Source organism: Drosophila tropicalis, unplaced genomic scaffold (genome assembly GCF_018151085.1).
Source record: "Drosophila tropicalis isolate 14030-0801.00 unplaced genomic scaffold, ASM1815108v1 contig_115, whole genome shotgun sequence".
Classification (NCBI taxonomy): domain Eukaryota; kingdom Metazoa; phylum Arthropoda; class Insecta; order Diptera; family Drosophilidae; genus Drosophila; species Drosophila tropicalis.
The window spans coordinates 95,324-117,852 of record NW_027172519.1 but is presented as its reverse complement, the minus strand read 5'-3'; the positions used below and the strand labels follow the sequence as shown (position 1 = coordinate 117,852).

Below are 22,529 nucleotides of genomic sequence, written 5' to 3'. Positions count from 1 at the left end.
GGAATTGTTGGATTTGGATGGACACTTGGCAAAGTTATTTGTGATGGAAAAATATTGTGAGTTTTTCTTTCAGTTGTCATCAATGCTGATCACCAAACTTTCAGAAGTTAGTAACTTATTTTTAGCCATGACAGAGTAAACAGAATATTAAAGATTTCTTATTATTTATATTGGCTAAATATTTCTAGTTCATTAAGGAAATTGTATATGGCATATCAATCATTAAGCGTAGCATATAACCATTATGTGTGTGTGTGTGTGTGTGTGTGTGGACATAAACATGCATTTAAATATTGTATGTATATTTGTATGTACCTAGCGACGATTCTGGGACAAAAACACCCCAAAGTGTTGCCACTGCACGTGTATATTCCGCGTGTGTGTACATTTTTCTACTACCACGGGGACCATCGAGGGGGTGTGTCTGGCCTAAGGGTTGCAAATGCCAGACAGGCAGGCTGGCAGTTAGGAAAACCCATATAGACCAACACGCACACTTTTCATTATTGGCGGAAAATCTTTGATGTCTCTGTGCTCTGTGGCCAAGTGGATACAACTTGTACGAATTAAAGTCATGCAAAAAACTAAAGTTATTTCAAAACCCATCAACAGTCGTGATGTCCTGTCCACCCATGCCTTTGCTAATTATGGCAAACATATCCAAGAACTTCTTTTCCATAGAAATGGTAAGTGTAATTTCTTCTTGTTAAATGATGGACAGAAAGGAGTTTTCCAATTTGGATTCATTGAAAAGTCCTCTTTTTGCATTGTTTGTACGTCAAATACTCTAGAAGAGTTGTGAGAGATCTCAAATTAGTATTTCTTACTCTATGGTTGGACTTGGAGCATTTGCTCCACGTTGCATGCAATGAATTGTTGTTTCACCCTAAAGGTATGCAACAGAAAATGCCCAAGTCGATTTAAGTCACCCTGCCAGCAAACAGGCAGAACTTGCCGCCGCCGCTTTGACTTTTGTTTCGTTTAGTTTTCTTTCGAACGGCAAAGTGTTCGGACGCGCGCACGGCGTAACTGAGGGACCAAAAACACAATCCTAAAGCCGAAATATAAACCGAATCTGAATCCGAATCCGAATACGAATTGAGGTAGTCGCCCACGCCGAAGCGAATTTGTTGGCCGTCACTTCTTTGCCACTGTTTCTTCTTCATCGGCGGGTTGCCAGCAGCTGCCGCCAAAAATAAAAACAAAAAGCAAAAAAAAAAAAAAAACCGAAAAAAAACAGTCAACAACAAAATTGAAATCAAATAGAAAACAAAAAGTTTTTCAAGCAGACGCGATCTTTTCGGTGCGTAACTATTTCCTACCTCTATTTTTTTTTTTTTTTTTAATATATCTTGTTTTAAACAATTATTTATGTAGTTTTTTTTTTTTAGTTTAGTTTTATTTTTCTTTTCTTGGTGACAAGTGCGTGTTTGTGTCTGTGTGTGTGTGTGTGAAAGAATAGAAATAGATTTTTTTCCCTTTTTTTTTCTTGTTGTTAGTGGTAAATAAAGAATTAATGATTCGAAAGCTTCACTTTGTTTAAAACAAAAAAAAACAAAAAAAACTATTCATGGAAATTATAGAAGGCAGAAAGATGTGATTAATTGGAAACACGTTTTTGAAGTTCCTAAATATCATTCAAAGTGCGAACTGGAATTGGAGTTATTAATATCTGAAAGCCAGAATCTACATTCATATAAATCATATTTATATATATGTATGTGTATATATATGTCTGGTTCGCGTTTTGTCCCTGTTTCGTTTCCTGTCGGCGCCATTTTTTTTTTATTCTTTGGGTTATTCATCATCAATATTTTTTATTTCCACTCTGAAAACGTTGTGATGTCATCGCTGGTTGAGTTTGGCCTCAAAACAAGGGAGGGAGGTGGAAAATTGTCCCTTAACATATATTGACATTTTTATTTCCTTTTCTTTCGATGACGCCTATCTGCAGTAACATTGTTTGCTCTGCAATTGCATCTAGAATTTGCATTTTGGGGCGAGCCTCTCTTCTCTTCTTCGCCTAAATGGGTTTCTGGGTCTTCGGTGATGTGTGACAGTTCTTTAATAAGGCCAAATGAGTTGATGAAGCCTGAAATATTCGAATAATAGTTAAACTTTTTAACCATCTGAATAAATTAATTGAATTAAATGAAGGCTATGAACTCTGAGATCGGCAAATAGAGAAACATCGAAAAGAATTCTATGAAATATCACAAAAAATTAACCTTCAATCAACCCTCGGAAAATCTCTTGAAATTTAGAATTCATTTTATTTCTAAATTCATGTTCTTAAACAGAAATTCTCATTTATGGTGGGCATTTCTTTGTCATAGATTATAAAATACATATAAATACATATTTTGGAGTAATTTAATGTAGCTTAAAATTTGAATTCTTGAATTCAAAAGCTTATCATTAAAAGTCCATATCGCTTGGTGTTCTTTCCGTATGTATGTATAAAGAAGTCTTTTTTTTTTTCCTTATACATATAACAATTGGCAGACGAATTTTTATTAGCTTCCATTGTAGTGTCCATTATCCATTAAAGAGCGATACAAAACACTGAAAATGAGCATCATTTTGGGGATGGGCATGGCGAGAGCCGAGGATGACAGAGTTATTATAATGGTACATGATTCGGTGGCTTCCTTTAAAATTCTCTTTCGCTTCCGTTATTTATTTACATTACACAGAGATTTTGGGACTTGGTTGGCTCTGTTTATTTGCCCACATGCCAACAAGTCGTTGAAATAAAAACACACAGTATAAAAAAAGAAAGAAGATTGAGGCTATTCGCGGCCATAGCAAAGTTTGTATACCCTTACAGGTTTTTTGGTTACAAAAAGTGTTCCAGAGCAAAGCTATCTTTCGGTTGATAGTTCTTATGAGAGCTATATGATATAGCCATCCGATCTTTAGCATTATTTTTGATATATCTTCGAAATATACAAACTCCTATCTCAGATTATATATCTTTATCTGGTCGGAGATGCTTCTTTTGGTGTGTTGAACATCTCTGATTAAAATTAATATACTCTTTTTGCAAGGGTATTCAGATGAAGGGGATGAAAAGTATATAAAGAAACAGAAAAAACACATTTACTTATAAAAAAAGAATCCATAGCAGATGTGCGAACAAATGAGTTCAAAATTTCGACTAGTCAGAATATACATACATACATAGATATCTATAACTAAATATGTTCATGTGTACATACATATGTATACATACAAAAATACACATGTACATATGTACACAAGTTTCATAAAATCCAATGTTAATTGTTGGAAAATCAAATTTATATATATTTACATATGTACCTACAAATTGGGCGTTGTGGAGCATATAAAGGAAACGTCAACTCGCAGATCATGACGATAACGGTGAACATAACTCGACTCGTTGATCATGACGATGACGATCATCACCGTCATGAGCATGATGATTGTCTGGTTCCATGAGGTTATCATCAACATGGTTGCTTTGAGATGACTTCATACTGTGAGAGACCAGACACACTCCACTGCTTTGTGTGTGTGTCTAAATCTTGTTTCAAATTTCATTTTATGTATTTCAGTTTTTATATATATATTGTCCATTCCGCCGATTCTCTATCTGCTCTGCACACTGGGTCCAATCCTCGATAATTTGGCATAAACTCGCTTTTGATGTTACAGATATAAAGTAAAAAATCTATATGGGAATCAATTAACAACATCGATATTAAGTCTTACTATCGAATTTTGAAATCAATCAGCGGGTGTGTGTTGATTATTGCGTATACGCAATGTGCTCTTATATGGCAAGTAGGTGAACTTAGACTTGAGGCAAAAAATCGGCGTTTGGGCCCAATGTGCTCAGGCTTGATCGATCTTCAGCTCCATTGTTTGGCAGTTTTTAAGCTTTAAAGTTGTTTGTCTGGTTTCTTGTTTTTTTTTTCTCTGTAGGTTCTTTTGGCTCTGCTTCTCACTTTTTGCAAAATTCAAGTTCATGCTGCAGACATTGCGGGTGTTTTTTTACCCGAAATATAAAGAATGAACAACACAAAGAGGACGATAAAGAATTTCTAACCCAAATGTCTTCAGGTTTTCTATGTATATATATATACTTATGCTTTCATTCGTTTTGGGGTGGTTGTCTAATGCTTCTTCTAAGGGTGGTTTCTTTCCACCTTCAGTCCCACTTTTAGTGAGGGTTGATTGCTTCTCTAGGTTTCTTCTAGTAGTCTCATTTCTTAACCGTCTTTCTGCGGATGGTTCTATTATAGTTCTTCTTCTTATGTTTGGAGGAGGGTGGGGTGGGTTGATTTGATTGATGGCAACGCCTGGCGTGTTTTAATTTCAATTTCCTCTTTTTATTACCCTTAGAGGTACAAAAGGACAAAGGGGTTGGTATTGTATTATACAGAAGTGTAGCGGCATTTGATGTTGCCACCCTAGTTCGCAGTATAATTTCCGAAGTAAATCTGGAATAGAAATAGCTTAGCATAAGTCGGTTTGGCCTACTCATTTCGGCTTCTAATAAATTGCCTAATTTGCTTCACATCGCCTTTTAGAAGATGGGAAATATGTTAATCGACAAATATTATAAGGGATTTCAACATTTCTGAGGGTAATAAATGAAAATAAACTATTTTCCATCTACTTGTTATTAGCTCATAAGTTGTTAAATCTTTTTCTCTGGGCTATAACCTTACAGTTTATTTTTAACTGTAATTTTTCTTTATCTATTGATAAACTTATTACTTATATTAAGTTTAGTTGCTTTGATCTAATACAAGAAACTGATTTTCACAAGGGTTTAACTTCTATAAAAAGTTAGAACTTAAAAACCTATATAAAAAACGTAAAATTTCAGCTCTTGAGTAAAACTTTAACTTTTTAAGTGGTAAATTTTCGATATCCACGACTAGATTTTAGTCTCAAAACCTAAATGGCCATTTCAAATGTAGTAATTCACAAGTTCTCGTGGGATGCTTTCTCAACTGAATATGTTGTAATATGTAATAAATATGTACATTTATTTTTTGCCCACATTCCTTTGCTTTCGACGAATATATTTTCATTCACAATGTGTGTCAAAGATGTTCTCAGTTTATTTTTTTATTTTTTTTTTTTTTTGTTTTCGTTGCTATTTATTCATTTCGATGAGTCAGAGTCGCGACGCCATTTACAGGCTGTTTCAGAGTCTGCAGAACGAGAGGAATATCTATATGCTTTTAGGCTATTTTTGGTAACTGTCATGGACCCCTTTTGAACCAGCTGTTTGTATGTGCACATAAGTAACCCCGAAATGAAACTGGGGCAAAGTTTTCTGGGTTTTGTTTTGATTTTGTTCAGTAATTGCTGTTGTTGTTGTTGTTGTTGCAGGGGGCAGTTAAAGTTTTGGCTAGGCCTAACAAATTCAATGTCAGCCATGGCCCACGCCAAGATTTTCATGGGATTTTCATGAGATTTTCTTGGATCTAAGACACAACAAAATGCGGGCAAACAATATGAACAACGTTGACATGAACAACATGAACTTGTAGATACAAATGTATCTCTGTATCTCTGTCTATCTGATGCTGCATTTTTTTTGCTTCCCAAGCCTTTTGTGAAGTTTTTAGCGTCGCATAGTTCTTGACTCGCTCTTGGGGGCCGGTTTAAGATAGATGCATTTGTCGTTGTTGATTTTTTTTCTTCTTTTTGTTTGGAATTGAAAATCAAGTTTTGAGGAAATGAATGCAATGCGTGACTTGCCTTTCAGTAAGACAAACTAAGTATCAATATGGCAAAGTCATTGCAAAAGTGTTGTCTTTCTGCTTTGCCCCCGTCCAGTGTGTGTGTGTGTGTGTGCCTTGACTTTGTGATATCGAAAAACAATGAAACGATGAAGGAATTTCTACAATGTCTCAATTGTCGGTCTTTTCGACTCTCATACTATTTTTGGATCCAATGGCCAATTAACGATTTTGGCTAATTAAATGCCTGCCAATTGAATAATTAACATTACATTTCAATTAAACACGAAAAGAATGTTGCAATTGAAATTGAAACTGAAACGGAATTGCTTTCGTCTATTGTGCGACAATGTAAAAACACATCAAGGTTGGACACGAAATCGTACTCGCATATGTAAATTGTGTTTAAGAGACAGAAATGATATCATAATTTATATATATGTACATATATGGATTTGATGTCGTCGGACTGAACACACTACCCAAAGTAACAGAGTACTGGAAGTTTATTTCATATTGAATCATTGCAGCTCTAATTCTATTCAATGCTCACCTTTTGCCCCCCTCCCACCACCAATGGAAGTGGTTTTGCTTCTGTCGAACAAAACTGGCCCTGTCCCCCGACAGATGTCTTGCTAAAAAGCTTTCGGGTTTCTTTTTGTTGGCTTTTAAATATAGACAAAATATATATCGTCAAAAATACCCAAAACATATAAACACACACACACACACGCACACACTGAAATGATGTCATCGACGCAATGCTCTACATTTATTCTATAGATACAAGATACATACGTCTTGGTTGTGTGGGGTCACGACACTAACAAATTGAAGCTGAAATAAATTTTCGGATAGTTTAATGGCATCATGTGGTTGAGCAAGGGGATGCAAGGGGATGGTGCAGGGTGAAACGAAGAAACAAAATTGTTGTTGTTTAATTTTTCTCCTATTACACGCCTTGAAAAAGAGTATATTCATTTTGGTCAGAAGCATCTTCGACCAGGTACATCCCTACTTGATCAGGGCGACCAGTTAAGGCCAAGATCTCCTACTTACTTTAGAGGTTGTATATCTCGCACTGTATCATTTGATCCATGTGAACTATAGGAACGTAATGGAGAAACTCGCCAGGGTATACACACTTCGGCATGGCCAAAGTTAGCCCTGCCCTCTGATAATATGTACATATATTTTCTTACACTTCTCCAATGCAACAAGTTGCAGCCTATTTTCGTGTGGCAAGTGCCTTATGGGGATTATTCTCCCCACAAGATCTAAACAAAATTTGGTATCAAAGTAGCTTAGTGAAGAGAACTTAAGTAAACAATTGTTAATAAACAATTTATGGAGTTTTGTTTGTATTCAAAGAACTTTTGGAAAATACAGTTGATAAATCGACTTTTCATTGCCTAAATTATATTGTTTTTTTTTTTCTTTAGTGTTTTGTTTTCTTAGATCTTTTTTATAGTCTACTCAATAGAATGCTCTCGCATAAGGGTATATAGCTTTTCCTTCTCAAAATCTTTTATTGAACTCTTTTTCCCTTACACTTATTGAAAATAGTCTTTGGCCATAATATCTTGTTAGAGCATACAAGTTTCGGTGTACAGAAAGCGGTATTAGGTATGAATGTATGCATAGACATACATATTTTAATTTCAAATTATGAAAGTCGAAAATGGTGTCTCCTATATATAGTTTTGGCATAAACTATTTCAAATTTGTCTACACTGGATTTGTAGATGTTTGAATAAATTCTTGTCGCCCTCCTTTTCCATTTTGATGACTCTGGCTAACCCCCACCCACCCCCTTTAAAACGTTGGAAGGGAGGATTTCTTACTAAGTTGCGTGTTCTTTCTCTATAAATTGCTCAATCATGAGCTACACTTTTACATTTGCACATAAATTGTTGTTGTTGTGCTTTTCTTCTCTTCTTGTTTGGGTATAGAAATTTTGTTGAACTCTCCAACGGTGGGCAACGAGAACTTTTCCCATGCACTTGCCAATGGTTGTAAGTTGTTTTTATTGTTGTTGCTGTGACCCAATTCTGTGGCAGCGTCTAATTAATTAACCGGCACGAGCTAAAAACAAATTTCTTGCTTTTCTCTTCTCCCTTGATCAAAAATTACGATTATATGTATGTATGTGTGGCTAGGATTGCGTGTGATATGTGAGTTCCGTGTCGATTGGTTCCCAAAGGGGGTGTGCCCTCTCCACAGGGTGTCGGCCTTATAATGCACATTTGAGTGCACTTATGTACAGTGAAACAATGAATTAAGTGCAGAGGGAAGCGTCAAACTAAATGCTGCCAAGTTGTTTTCAAATTGACGCAAAAGTCACTTTCTCAGTGGGTTTAGTTAATAGATGAATATTCCGAATTGAATTGCCCATTGGAATAAGTATTAATATCGGGAATCAATGATAATCCTTCCATAATCTAAATGATATCTTAAGACTAACTCTATGCTCTGCAAAAACAATAGAGCTTTCCGGTAAGTTATGAACTTCAACCTGGTATGGCCACATTCCTGACAAGTTGTCAACAACACGAATGGCATGATTCAATGAGAATATATTTTATTCTCATTTGTTTCAAGGTATTTGCATATAAAAATCAATTTAGTGAGTCGTCTTGCCGACTTTGGTATACCCTGCACCATGTGATATAACTGTTTATACTACTTAATTTCGATTAAGCTTAAGAGACATGGGCCCACCTAGTGAAAAACGTTCATGTACCCATTTCAGCCAGTTTTATGGGGATTTCATGGAAATTGCAAAGAATTTACTCACTGTGCATACCACACAAGTCTATATAGTAATTTGAGTGGGTCTAGCTTCTATAGTCTTGGAGATCAACTCGACCATTGATGCTGATCAAAATGGGTTCTTCTGCCTGTTATATGTTTGACCGTTTGACGACTCCAATATACCATTCCACCTTATGGCTGCACGGTATAATTAACCGATGTACGTGTATATATAAACCTGATGCAAAACCATTTAGCATACACCATAAATGATTACACAATATTCATAACGGAAATGGGCCTCTTCTCATTGTTACCCAGCCCTGAGTAATAATGTGTCGCCTCACCTCAAAATATGTACATACATAGGAAAACCCGCCGACACAATGATCAATAACTAGAGTCACTCTCCGGATTCATGGTAGCCAGCCTACGGTATATCAGCTCGTAATTTCTGTGTGGGCTGACGCTTGACTGCAACTGTAGTGAAAATAAACCAAAATCAGTCTACGTGCTGACAGTATAAACAATCCAGCAACAATTGGCCACCATGTACATACATTTGTATTGTGTGGATAAGGGAAGCCCAATTAAACGTACAAATTTATGAGGCGTATGAAGAATGAATTGTTTATCGATTGCCGGTCAGTTCGAAGAGGACACGTTCGGGAATTTTTCGAGAAAAATGAAAAATGAATAATAAATATTATACTTTGAGCAATATTTATTCGTCATTTCATTTATCTAAAGTTTAGATTCTAAACAAATGAGATGAGCCCAAATGAAATGCGGTGATGCAAGTCTTTATTGTAGTGTTCGCCATGTCAAAGGATGAAGTCAACATTTTGAAAAGGAAAATCTTGTTAAAGTGTTGCATTAAGTCTGAAGGTTGTCAAATAGATAACAATCGAGCAATCCAGAAGTAAAACCGCAGAATACAAACTTGAATATTGGCCACAAAGGTAATCGAGGTTTGATCAGAAATCATTGATTGCCTTGTGAGCTATATATGAACCGATCTGACAAGAGACTCATAGCCTAAGCAGAAACAGAATAATTGCTTTTTATTCGATAAAGAAAGCAAAATTGAAAGTGGATGTTAATAAGAAGCAGATTTGTTTGTTTAAATGCAAGAAATGGTGTTCATTTGGCTGGCCAAGCCATCGAATCTCTGTCTTGGACTCCAAACACTTGTTGCGGCCATCAACCCACGTAGCCATGTTGTCTTTTGTCCGCTTTCGGCTTTAACCAAAGTCAAATTGCTGACACATTTCGAACGGCTGCACAATTTATGCATTTTAAATGTTGATTAAGAGAAAGAAAGAGAGAGAGAGACAGAGATAGTCAAGCTCACAGTGGGCAAATGCATTCCATTCATAAATTTAACTAAACTTTGTTCATTCTTTGTTGTTGTTGATGTTGCTAACGTTGCGGTTGTTGTTATTGTTGTTGCCGTGTTACGCATAATTAAGCGTCGTTCAGTCTGGCTCTCCTCCAAACAAAACCAATTGACCTACTGTGTGTTTTCCACAGAGGCGGCCATGAGCGTAGCCCGAATGTTGTTTAGAGGGGTGAATATCGTGTTCATCTGAAGCGGCATCAGCAAATCAGGTGCACTAAAGCAAACATAATACAAGAATAAGATCTTCTATGAACAATTGTTACCTCCTAGAGCCTAAGATTCCCTATATAAACTCCGTACTTTTGTAAATGAAATGAGTAGGTATATATTTTGAATGAAGATTGGGTTATTTTCCTTCTCCCTTGAATCCCTATTCATCTTGTGCAGGGTCACCAAATATCACAGGCCTTTAGATGAAGAGTTTTCCAAACCCATTTTCCGACTGTGTGTGATAACACTCTCTACGCCTATGAAGGCGAACACTAGGGAGAGACTGTCACACTCGAAAAAAACCAATCGACTGTTTTCATTCTACCAAGAACTTATTGAAAGTATATATTTTCCGACTTTCCTATTAAACATTGATTGAGATAAGCTAAGGAATGGCTAAGGAATTGAAAAGATGTATTTGCTATAAAGTTATTCTCCATATTTTCCCTATACACATGCACTTATAGGATAAAGTCACTGGAATCTGCGGATATATCAATGGAGGCCTTATATATGTATATATTTTCATGCTTATTCTCAAACATGTGAGAATTGAAATCTTTCGCAATTGATTTTGTTCAAGTGTACGCTTAGGTGTTGAAAGATATTTGACAACCAAGGCCTGCCAGGGCAAACAGAAATCCAAATAAGTTAAACACATTGAATTTGCATAAGACATTCGCCAATAAACAAATACAGAAACAGATATGGGTACACACACATACACACACACATATGTAGGTACATGTGTATGTACAAATAATTACATTTTGGCTATAGGCCTTATCAACTAATTGACTTTTACAAAATGATTTACAATGAAACAAAACCTTACCTCACTTTTCGGTTGCTCATGACAATTGTCGTTGTCGTTGTCGCTGTCGTTGCTGGTGTGTATCTAGACTTACATTTGTGTATACCTAATTAAATTTCTATTTTCGGCCCTTTCCCCTTTTATGACCCACGTCCCCTTTTTCCTGCCTTCTTGTAATTACTGCCCCAGCACTATTGCATGCCGTGGAGTTCTCACACAGTGCCTCCAATTCCAACCGAACGAGACACACAACATCAACAGCAACTGCAACATTAACTCAGACAGGCAGTGGGGCAGCGAAGCGGAAAAGTTGCAAGCGACCGTTTGGCGAAAATGAAAACAGAGAAAAGAAAAAACAAATTAAAGAGAAAGAAAAATCAAAACAATAAAAATGAATTGCCGTCGCGACGACTTTTGTATACCCTGGATCGGACCAGTAAATGCTTTCCCAAAGTCACCGGTTTGTTCTCTAATTTATATCCGATTTTTCGTTGATTTGCCTGAGAAAATGATTTTAATACTTGATTTATAGAAACCAATTCGAATTGGTGGCTAACGAGGGCGGAGGGTGGTGTGTTAGGGGAATTCATACGATTGGATGTGGCAAAGCTGAAAACCTGTACCCTGTCCAGTTCTGAGAAAGTTTTACAAGGAAGATCTTTGAAAAATAAACAGAATATCGTGAAAAGCCAAAACCGAAAGATATATATTTAAATTTTTCGAAAACTTTCGCAAAAATTTTGTACGATAAAGTGAAATTACAATCTAATTGATGGAGACGCAAATGCTTTCTTCTGGGTAATATTAATAAAACATTTCGATTTTGGGTGCATGTTATACAAATGATAGAAAATTGAGGAACATATGTACTATTAGGTGCATTGCAGGCAGTAAAAATTCAAAAATGTTCTCCCATTCATTGAATTAATATTCGTTTTCATCAACGGAAGTGTAAAATTGGTTTCAAATTGAAGTTAGTATACCCTTTCAGGTTTTTTTTTTACCTTCTACTTTCATAGTTCTATCTGAAGAGTCGGATTTACGAAAAGCTCAATTGACAGCTACATGATATACATAGTTGTCCAAGTTATAGAATACTATATGGTTAAGTTAATTGGCTAGTTTCCGATTGTTCCGATTGTATAAGGGCTTTATAGTGATCCGATTTTCATGAAATTTGATATATTCTTTAACAGCTATAATAAACCGACAAATATTAACTTTTATGTCAATCGCGCAAAAAGTGAAGAAGTTATCACTGTTCACGACCGATAGTTCCCATGGGAGACACATATAAGGAAGTTATTGAGAAAAACAACTATTAGTTACTTTCGATCTGCCTGAATCTAGAGTAAATAGAAGAATATCTGATCTTATATGGTATCTATGATTCGCACACTTCTGACCATAGTTAATATACCCTTTTTGCAGGGTAAAAAAAAATGAATTCATTTGCCGATTAATAATGAAGCTTTAATACAATTTTTATCAAATTATATTGGAAATTGGTGTAGCCATCTTGGCACTGGGCACTGGGAGTGATCGAAGATTCCATTCCCGAGTAACTAGGGAATGGAAAGAAGAAAAAGAATTGGTTCGATTTTTAATTAAAAGAGTACAAAATGGTATATACAAATGTATATGGGCCTTTGAGTTATATTATCGGAATATGCGAAGTAATGTGTGTGATTTTTTTTGCTGATTCATAGTCAACATTGTTGGCTCATTAACCCTTTCCATTAAATTTAATTTCAATGCGTTTCCGTTTCTTGTGTGGCAACTTTTGTCGCCTGCACCGATCATCTAATTATCAAGTTCCGTTGGACGTTCGCTTAGTCTTTGCCATTTCTTTGGCATTTTCTATTTCTTTGTGTTTTTTTTTTTTTTTTTTTTTGCTTTTTCTAATTTTCCATAGTCGAGCTGCCTGCCGCACGCAATAGAAAATGTCAGCCATTTTGTTGATACCGTTTCTAGCGCCGGCAAAAGTTTACCTTAGGTCATAAATAAGCTCACCGGGCGTATACATACAAAAGTGTGTGTGTGTGTGTGTGTGTGTCATAGACATTGCCCATGTGGGGCAACCATTGGCATGGGGTATATGGGGTATAGGGTGTGCTGGCTCCATCGGCTCCAGCTTGGCTTGGATTTTTTTGGGCAATGGGTGTGCGTGCTAGGCATTTTGTCATTAGGCTTGAACTAAATCTACTCTGGCCGTGCATGGGTATGTGTGTTGCTCTTTTTTAAGTTTGGTTTTTTGTTTTGTGGGTTGGCAACTAATTTGAATTTTGGACTCGCAACACAGCCCAGCTAAAATTGATAGCTGGCTCTGCTCTTCTGTTGCTATTGTTTCTGTTGGTTGTCAGCTTACGTCATGTTTGGTCTTTTTTGACCTTTTTTTTTGTGTTTTTATTTTTATTTTCGTTTTCGTTTTTGTTTGTGTATGTTTAATTTCAATGCTGATGCTGATGATGAGATAAGCTTTTAGTCATAAACTAACTTGTAGTGTTGTAGTAATTTTTTCGCAGTCGACTAATGATAACCCCATCCCCATGCCCACCCCCCATCAATTGGCGTTGATATTGTATATGGCCTTGTCATCTCTTAGCCTTTAGGAGGCGTATTTCTCAGATTCTCAATTCTTTGGTTTTTGAAAATGATTCATTCGGTTGCGTGGTTCGCCCTCTCTTTTTGATTATGTTTCTATAATTGTTTGACCTTTGAAAAAGCCATTTGGGATTTCTTCTTTTTATTGATTTGTTGTAGTTAGCCACTCAAGTTTATGTAAATGAGACCTTGAAAATGTTAATTTTCCGCTAGATGACGACTTGGCTTCTTACAATTAGTATGTAACTTAGTTCAGAAATATTGCAGATGTTTTTTTTTTGCCCATCACGGAGCTATCTTTTGGTGGAAGTAGTGGACCGTGTGGAGGATGGGAGAACCTTCATTTACTCGTTTTAATTGCCTTGTTTTTATGTTTATTTACTTGATACACTTACAAAAGTGTATATCCACTATTTACGCATATAGACATAGGGGAAGGTGGGCCAATGCGGCGCAGTTGAGTTTTCATTCGATATAACAGCACGATCATATTCTTAGTCTGATCTTTGCTCCACCCTTCATAAGATATTTACTTTAGTAGTTCACGATATTAAAGTACTTTTGGAATATAATGGCAACTCCTTGCCTTTTCAGTTGGCCAGTATAAATTGGTAGGCCGTAATATGGTTAAACGAAATGTTATTCAAATTACAATCTGTTTGTCCAATCAAAGAGTATAGAGACATCAGCCAGTCCAATATCAACTCGGCACGCTGGGTTTGTTTTCTGCCGCCGTTTGCGGTGATGTAATTTGTTTAGCTGACAACTCAAACAACCGGTTTGTGAGCAGCGGCAGCAGCGGCAAAGCCAAATATCTTAAATCTTGTTTTCTTGTTACTATTCTGCTCTGGCTAGGAAAAGTCTCACCGCATCATCATTATCATCAACACCACAGCAACCACACTGTACTATGCCCCACCACGCCACAAGCGCTCCAACACAGAATCAGTATTTGAGTCGTCTCACTTTCGTTTTCAGCGGCTTCTGTGGGTTTTCATTGTCAAAGTTGCATCTGCCACTTGAAGTGATATTCATCTGTGCAAATTGAGAGTGGGTGCAGTCCATCAAGTTAATGCCTCAAGTGGGTTTAATGCCCTAAATAGTATGCAGATACAATGTAACAATGAAAATACTTTAATCTGCAACTAAACTTCATCCATCCATTCACCCGCCCCCTCAGCAGCCGTCCCTCCCTTGCTAAGTATGTACGTGTCAGTGATTAAAAACATATTCGTTGACATTTCATTTAAATTTATGTCTAGGGCAATTGCAATATATATTTCATTATAATTGTTTGTTATTTGCTGTTGTCATTGTTGCGTTCAATTATTGTCCGAGCTTAACTTGAGTATGTGTGTGCCTCTGTGTGTGTGTGTGTGTGAGTGTGAAGAATAAATTTCTGTAAAACTTATTGTCTATTGACACTTGTTTACTATATTGACACCATATTTTAAATTGTTTTAACTAGTTTTCAAACATCTAACGATATGTGTACATAGACATATGTATGTACGTACATCCATATGTACATACATATGTACATACATATGAATAGCCATATCTCGTTTCGTACAGTCTCTATTTTGGAGACTGTCTGCAGGTGAAGTTAAGAAAGGAAGGAACTCAAAATTTTCATCTACTTTTAATCAGTCAACATGTTTCCATCAAACTTGCTGCCTTCGACCGTAACCTTTGAACTCTCTTCCAATTTTTTCATGGTAATGGGAAGAATGTGAATGATATTCAGACATATGGCCGACTCAGCATGAGATCAGGAATATATTAATACATTTTTACTCTATGGGTTCGGAAACGTAGCCAATTTCGTCACCTTCTACTAGGGTCACATATCCCAATATTTGTAGTCATTTGCCAAACGATTTCCTTGCCCAGAAGTAGTAAGTGCCACCTGGGGCGATATGGCTATGAATGGATGCGTTCTTACTTAAGTAATCATCATTGGGCTGATTAACATCAATTATTTACTTCATTTAGTTGCAGAAACAAACACAAAGTTAACATGAGCAACTGAGTGCCCGTCGAAGTAACGACAGAAGAATTGAATCAAGTATTAGCAAAGTAAAGTGAACGATATTAAAGAGCAAAATGGGTTTTTTGGTCGATAAGAAACCGCGAATCAATCGAACACTGATATCACTTAAATTTGTGGTGTTTTTTGTAATCAGCGGTATGTTAAATTTAACCATTTTTATATTGTTTTCGGTGTACTTAATATTGATTTCATTCTGTAGGTCTAACTGCTCTGCATGTTTTGCATGCCACCAAACCTCTGCTGTTGGGTCTAAACTTTTCGGAGTATCGCACAATTAGCATTTTGGCTCCGTTCATATCGATCCTTGGACCTTTGATAGCAGGCCCTTGGGCTGATCGTTTGGCTGCTAAGAATCCAAATACATTTGGCCGAACATTGCGGCTGCTAACGGCTGTTTTCCTGCTGATCACGGCTGTTATCTATGCCTGTCTCTTTGCCATACCCGATGTCGATCGCCGATCCGTGCACGAGTCCAAAGTGAGCTTCGGTTGCGATGGGAACGGAGCCATTCTATTCCAGGAGCGTTGCTACAATAGCCCAAATGGCACTTGCAAGAGCTGGGATCAGAAGATGGGCAAGATAAATTTGACTGGCTGTACATACAGTTGCCAGAATCCCAATACCCATGAGAATATGTATCAAGCTTGGGTCGAGGAAGTGCCCACACCAGGCCCGTCTACCGAACAAAGCTCCGAATTTGAATACGATGATGAACCGGCTAGCGCGGTAACCGAAAGTATGAGAACCAAGAGAGACATAGAGTTCGATCCTCTAGATCCCATGGCCGATTATGTAACAGATATTGCTGGGGAAGAGACGGCCAGCACCGAGGATCATCTGGCCCGATCGACCCGACAGATTAAGAATGCGGCAGCTGTGGCCAAGGTCTATGTGGAACCACCACATCTGTGCATTACCGAGCGCAATGACGAGGGCCAGAATGTAGTTAAACAATGCCATGTTTACACTGAGGATACCGAAAACATTTTGGTGCAGGCAACCTTGGGCTCACCCCTACCAACAAAAGTGAAGTCCGTTGAGATTGTTCAAATCCGAAACCCGATAGGAGACAACACAACACTTGCTCCAGAAAGTGAAGAACAGAAAAATATCAATTCCACGCCAGCAGAACATTACAATCTCACTAGAATCGTTGAGTTCTGTCAATATCCTTTGGGTAAGTGTCATCGCTGTCATCTGTTTCCCAGTGATTTAACCGATTCTATTCCAACTTTTCAGAGGGTTTCCAGTGTCATATACCCGATGACCAGGTGCTCTACATGCAGGGTAAGAAGAATAGCAGCAATTGCAAGCCAATGATCAAATGCCAGGTTATCAATCCATACCATGACGACAGTGTGCTTGCCGACAGTGAATGCATGAACGTGAGTATGATTCAAACACATCCCTGATCCTTAGTTCTCGTAACCTGACTTAAATCTTTTTTCGCCTTTGCCCTTCCCCTTCGCTAGATCTTTAATATCTTTAACACCCGAAAGATGATATGCTAATGACATTCTTATCTTTTTTTATAGTCCACGGGCACTGTGAAGGAGACTCTCGTGAGTTATACTGTCATCCGGCTGCTGGGCGACATTTTTCCCATGGCCGCACTGACCCTGCTGAATACCGCGATTGTGATTGCCGTCCGTGAGACTTCTGAGGGACGCGGAGAGGTTTGCCGTCAGTACGTATGGGGTGCCATTGGTTATGTGGTGCTCTTTTCGCCTCTGGATCTGTTCTTCATCCAAAATGCACCCAACCAGGATGCCGCCCTGGCTGCCCTAATAATATTGATTGTGTGCTTTGTCATCGGTGCTCTAATCCTTATCTTTGCCTCACAAATGCCCCTGAGTCCACCGGAGTGGTGGTGGCACACCAAGACTGGTATGCTGGTGGTCCCCATGTCGGCCATTCGCCGCTACAGCCCGGAGATCCTCGTGCTGACTCTTGTCTCCATACTCTTCGGCACCTTCTGGAGCAGTATTCATAGTTTCCTGAATTGGACATTCACCGATGTAAATGCCATCTGTTATTCGGGATTGATTTTGGTCCTACTCCTGTTCTTCAATGTGGACAAGTTCATCGAGTATTGCGGCCATTCGAACATATTCATTGCTGGGTTTGCCATATTCGTCATCCGATTCACTGCCCTAAGTGACGTGGACTGCCAGTGGCTGACTGTTGTGATGGAGTCCATTGAGCCTGCCGTAATTGGTTTGATTTGGATCACAATAATTCTATATATGCGTCATGCAATGCCCAGAAAACTGACGGCCACCGGACAGGCCATTGCCGTACTGGCCTTCTTTGGATTGGGTGAGTTTGGATTGTGAAAACAGCTGAACAGCTATATCTAACTCTTGCCCCTCTTATCCCTGCAGGCAAAGGTTTTGGCGCCTTGATTGGCTTGGCACGCGAGGAGAAGAACCCCAAACTGGAGGTCTGGCACTGCACCTACCAATGGCTGGCCATTATAGCATGCATTGTGGCCCTTGTTTATTTCATAATTTACAATTTGATTCTGGCTCCACGCTGCACTGCCAAGGCGCAGCATTCGGAGGAGCTTATCTCGGGCTCGGCCTCCCAGAACTTTGGACAATCAGCCGCCGGTGGGGGAGGAGTTGGCGCCAGCAATGGCAATGGAGCCGGCAACGGCGCTGGAGCCTCACTCAATGGCAATGGCAATGGCAGCTACTCACCTCTGCGCGTTTATCACAATGAGAGGGGAAAGAAGGGACAATTCAGATACTAAGATGTGACATCATCCAGTTTGCGATTGTACTATTGTCTTAGGTTTTAAATACATACATATATACATACTTGTGTGTATGCATGTACACGCCACGCCCTCCCCGCCGCCCCGTTGACGGGCAAACACTGCTAATAGTTTTTAATGCATATTTTTGCTAAGTGTATACAAAAAACATAAAAATCTAAAAAAAAAAAAAACAAAAAACCACAAAAAGATGAAAATACAAAAAAACAGAAAATTTAAATGAATGAAACGGATTTTTTTTTACTCGCAGAATAGAATTTATTTTAATTTGTTATTTAATGCATAATTTTAATTACAAAATACAACAGCATAACAAAAAGATGGGCACGTCACATAGCGTCGACTGGCTCTCGTCAAATGGAGGCATCAATTTTTAATGAAACATTTGCGTGATTTTTACTAAGCACTATGAATATACATACATACATATAATACATTATATTACCGTGCAACAATGTAACACGGGTTTGAACGGGAGTAAAAAGATAAACACTCAAAGCCCACAATAAAACATATTAAATGTAACAATAAAACCAGAAAATGTAATTATACGTCCAACAAATATAATTAATGGTAATTAAATGTTTTCAAATTAAGCGTAATATTCGTCAGAGAGTCAGTTATTGCCTTGTTCCACTAAAGGCACCACTTAATGCCAAATGGTAAATGTAATTACTAACTAACTGAACCGAATTCTGATGTACCTTCCAATTGGCAACTTTCACCCACCATCAAAGGTTTATTTTCTTATGTCCTTTAATGGTCAATCACAGTTAATCAGTATTTAGTGTTTTTCCTTTGTTTTCATCTTAATTTCACTTTTAATTCCCATTCCAAAGTTCTCGCATTGAAGTTACTTATCTTTCTCAAGGGAAGTACCCATGGTAATAGCCGGCGATTTAGATAAGCGACATGCCAATGTTCTCAAAATGATATAGTGGTCCGATCAGGCTCAATCGTAGATATATGTATGTATAAGCATACTTATATGTATAAGCCTACAACTCTGTGGCTCTTACGGTCTAGGCGAACAGACGTCTTGTCGTTCTGAAAGCATATATTCATAATATATTCACTTTATATAGTCAGAGATGCTTCCTTCTTTTTGGTAAGGGTAAAATAAAGCGAGACAACAAATCTGTTTTGAGTTCTCGCTTAAATAGAATAGTGGAATCCAAGAGAAAGACTGCCTTTTGTGATCTTGAACTAGTTTCTGAACAGATGAGAGTTCTAATTTCGGTGTAGCCAAGAATCGCCCTGTGAGTCGATCATTTTAAATTATCTTATTATCAATTTCAACATGGCTCTGTGCGACTCTGCAGAACAGAATCTCCCTGAAAGAGCCGAACCCACTCGCTAATTTCTAAGACTCTTAGCAAATTTGTGACACACACTGCTAAAAGGCTCTGAGCAACTATTTTTAGATCTACAGTGATGACTGAATTGAAAATTGATGGACGGGCGCCATCGGTGTCTCCAGCAGCTAATTCATGGGACGTACTCTGCAGAAGGTTTTTCTTACTCTCTCCGAGTGGTTTAGATGTACTTAAAAAGGTTCCAAAATGTGAAATAGAATTCAAACCGAAATCAAATATTTTATACTACCAATGTCATCGAAGGTTTTTGAATCCTGTTTTCATATTAGCTTTTAGAATGCCATCTATGCAGAACTTTTAAAAGCTACGCTAGGACTCGTGATGAGATGAGCTTTTGCGCCATTCTACTGTTTACTTCTACCGTTACTTTATTGCTGGAAAAGCTTTTATTTAAGAGAATTCAGTGCCATTGTTGCTTGTGTTGTCCTTCTTGACTTAATTATTTGCAGTTTTCGTATCATTGAGTTGATTTTTTTATGGATTTGCTCATTTTGTTGTTTTGCCTTTCCTTTATTTCCAACGTTTTGCAATTTATGAGCGCAATGAATTGCGTTTACTCAGCCAATGACGTTGCGTAAATATTATGTCAGCACTTGGCTGGCCAATATATGAGCACTTGAGTGATGGAGACGACAACAAGGACCAAAACAGAGACAAAAACTGAGACAGGGATGGAAACGGAGACGGAGACGGAGGAAAGCCATCCAGTAAACCGCACTAGGACTAGGACCAGGAGCTGGAGTAGGAGCAGGAGCAGGAGCAGGAGCGGGAGCACCATCACCGCTGGTGAATACTTGACGCCAAAGGATGTTGCACTAATAGCCAAAAACTCAAGAGCGAGCAAAGCAAGCGTTAACTAAAAGTAAATAAACAGAAAATCCTCCATGTGTGTACACACACATACACACATACACACACACACACACGTACACAAGTATTAAGTTGCATAAAAGGAGTAATAAGTGCAGATTCTATGGTGCGATGCCTTGGCGTGCGTCTGGCCTTTGACATCACGCATATACCGACACACAGACACTTTTATGTCTATGTATGTATGTACATACACACATACATACAGATAGATATATACACAGTACTTTGTTTGGATGTCTCTGTGCGGGTCTGTCTGAGTGTGTGAATGTGTGTTAAAGTGACAAAAAGCCACTTAAGGCAACGCGCACTTCATTAGTTTTCTTTATTGATATTTTCACAGCAACCCAAACAGTTATGAGTAGTTGTCCTGCATAAGTCCTGGGCGTCCTGGTATATCCTGGGGGTGTGACTCGCATGTGTGCTTGCTCCTTTAAAGACTTGCCATTGTGTCTGTCTTTGATGATTTCATAAAAATGATGCTTGATTTTCCCCATCAAGTGAATTGCCATCTCGGTTGAAATCCATTTATACAAAAGAGCTGCATGAATGCATTGAGAACCCAAGAAAAATCGAAATCTATTTGCCATTTTAAGGTACGATTATAGAAAGAACCAACAGTGGGGACTTTAGATCTGGGAATTCATTGCTAGTAGGTAATAGATCTGAGATAATATGTACTTCAAAATATTGAATGGTATATGCAAATTTGTATAATGTTTGGAGTGTTTCCAATGAAATTCTAGTTTGAAATACGTTTGTTAATCTGACCGTAATTTATGCCAGCTAAATATTTTCACAACCTTAGAATCTTAAGTATTCCATTTCTACTGATAACTGCCTAAAATCGATTTTCTACTTTCAATTTGGGGCCTTTAACAAAGATCAAAACTGTTAAGAAAGTACTTAACTTGTTAGCTTTCCATATACATAAACCTTAGATAACGAGATATCTAACTAGACTAAAAGTTTTAGTATTATTTTCACCTCTTACCCTGGAAATTTATATTATTATTCGACACTAAGCTTTCTTTCGAATTCTGTTGACTGTCGCTCCATCGAACCTACGCCCAACAAACAGTAGAAGAAATATGAGGATTGAAAGTTAAATTCTAGACCGAAGGTACATCTATGTATGTATGTCCATCCGTTCACAAGATACCCTATAGTACGGCGAACTAGTTTATAGTAGCTAAAATTGCTGCTTACTAGGGAACAAACTCTGCCTACCCATTGCAATGCATTCCTTTATCCCCTTTTTCTTATGAAATGTCCACAAATAGGATCAAAGGTGAAATAATTACCCATAAAATAAATAAAGAAACAAAAAATGATTTTAGATTTTAACATTAGTTTCTTAATTTATTTTCTATACAACAAATATTAACCAAAATTATTGAAATACAGATTTGTATACCGATCTTCTGGATAAAGAACATATTTTATTTACAGACTACTATCCTAATGGTGACTGAGGACCATACGATGCCGTTTTTCAATTCGAATGGCAATAATTAAGGACATCTAAGGGGAACCTTATTACAAAGGTGTATGAGGGTGAAAGGCCTAACTGCCTTAAAGAGCTGGAAAACTTTCAAAATTTCCATTGCCTCCTCAAATGCAATCGATTGACACTCATTAAAGCTTATTTAATTAGTTGATTGTGTAACATTTTTCATTATTTGTGCAACTAACTAACTAAAAGAAGCTATATTAGTAATTTTAACGACTTAACGTTAAGTCTTATTTAAAGCAGCAAATTTCGTTCATTTGATTTTTGTAGAAATTTTTTGTGATATATTTGCATTTGCAATTCAACGTTTAGTAGTGAAAGATATAAATTACAACAATTTGCGATTATACACTTAATTTAAATGCCCTTGCTCCTAACCACAGGGCGTATGTGTAATAAAAACTAAAGCAGCTGCATTTTGAATTTGG

General features: G+C 37.6%; 1 protein-coding gene across 1 annotated transcript; it reads left to right on the top strand.

The window, feature by feature from the left end:
- The first annotated feature begins 1,003 nt into the window (after positions 1-1,003).
- SP1173 lies at positions 1,004-18,938 on the top strand. Its single transcript, XM_068287022.1, has 6 exons — positions 1,004-1,303; positions 15,506-15,698; positions 15,763-16,740; positions 16,803-16,948; positions 17,099-17,882; positions 17,948-18,938. Exons 2-6 carry the CDS (start codon positions 15,617-15,619, stop codon positions 18,316-18,318), a joined length of 2,361 nt encoding a protein of 786 aa, XP_068143123.1. The 5' UTR covers positions 1,004-1,303; positions 15,506-15,616; the 3' UTR covers positions 18,319-18,938.
- The last annotated feature ends 3,591 nt before the right edge of the window (positions 18,939-22,529 follow it).

Excerpts from the sequence above, each read along its gene's own strand:
- SP1173 (XM_068287022.1), top strand. The coding sequence starts at position 15,617 with ATGGGTTTTTTGGTCGATAAGAAACCGCGAATCAATCGAACACTGATA. Across the intron at positions 15,699-15,762 it reads GGTGTTTTTTGTAATCAGCG|GTCTAACTGCTCTGCATGTT; the intron begins GTATGTTAAATT and ends TTCATTCTGTAG. Across the intron at positions 16,741-16,802 it reads GTTCTGTCAATATCCTTTGG|AGGGTTTCCAGTGTCATATA; the intron begins GTAAGTGTCATC and ends CCAACTTTTCAG.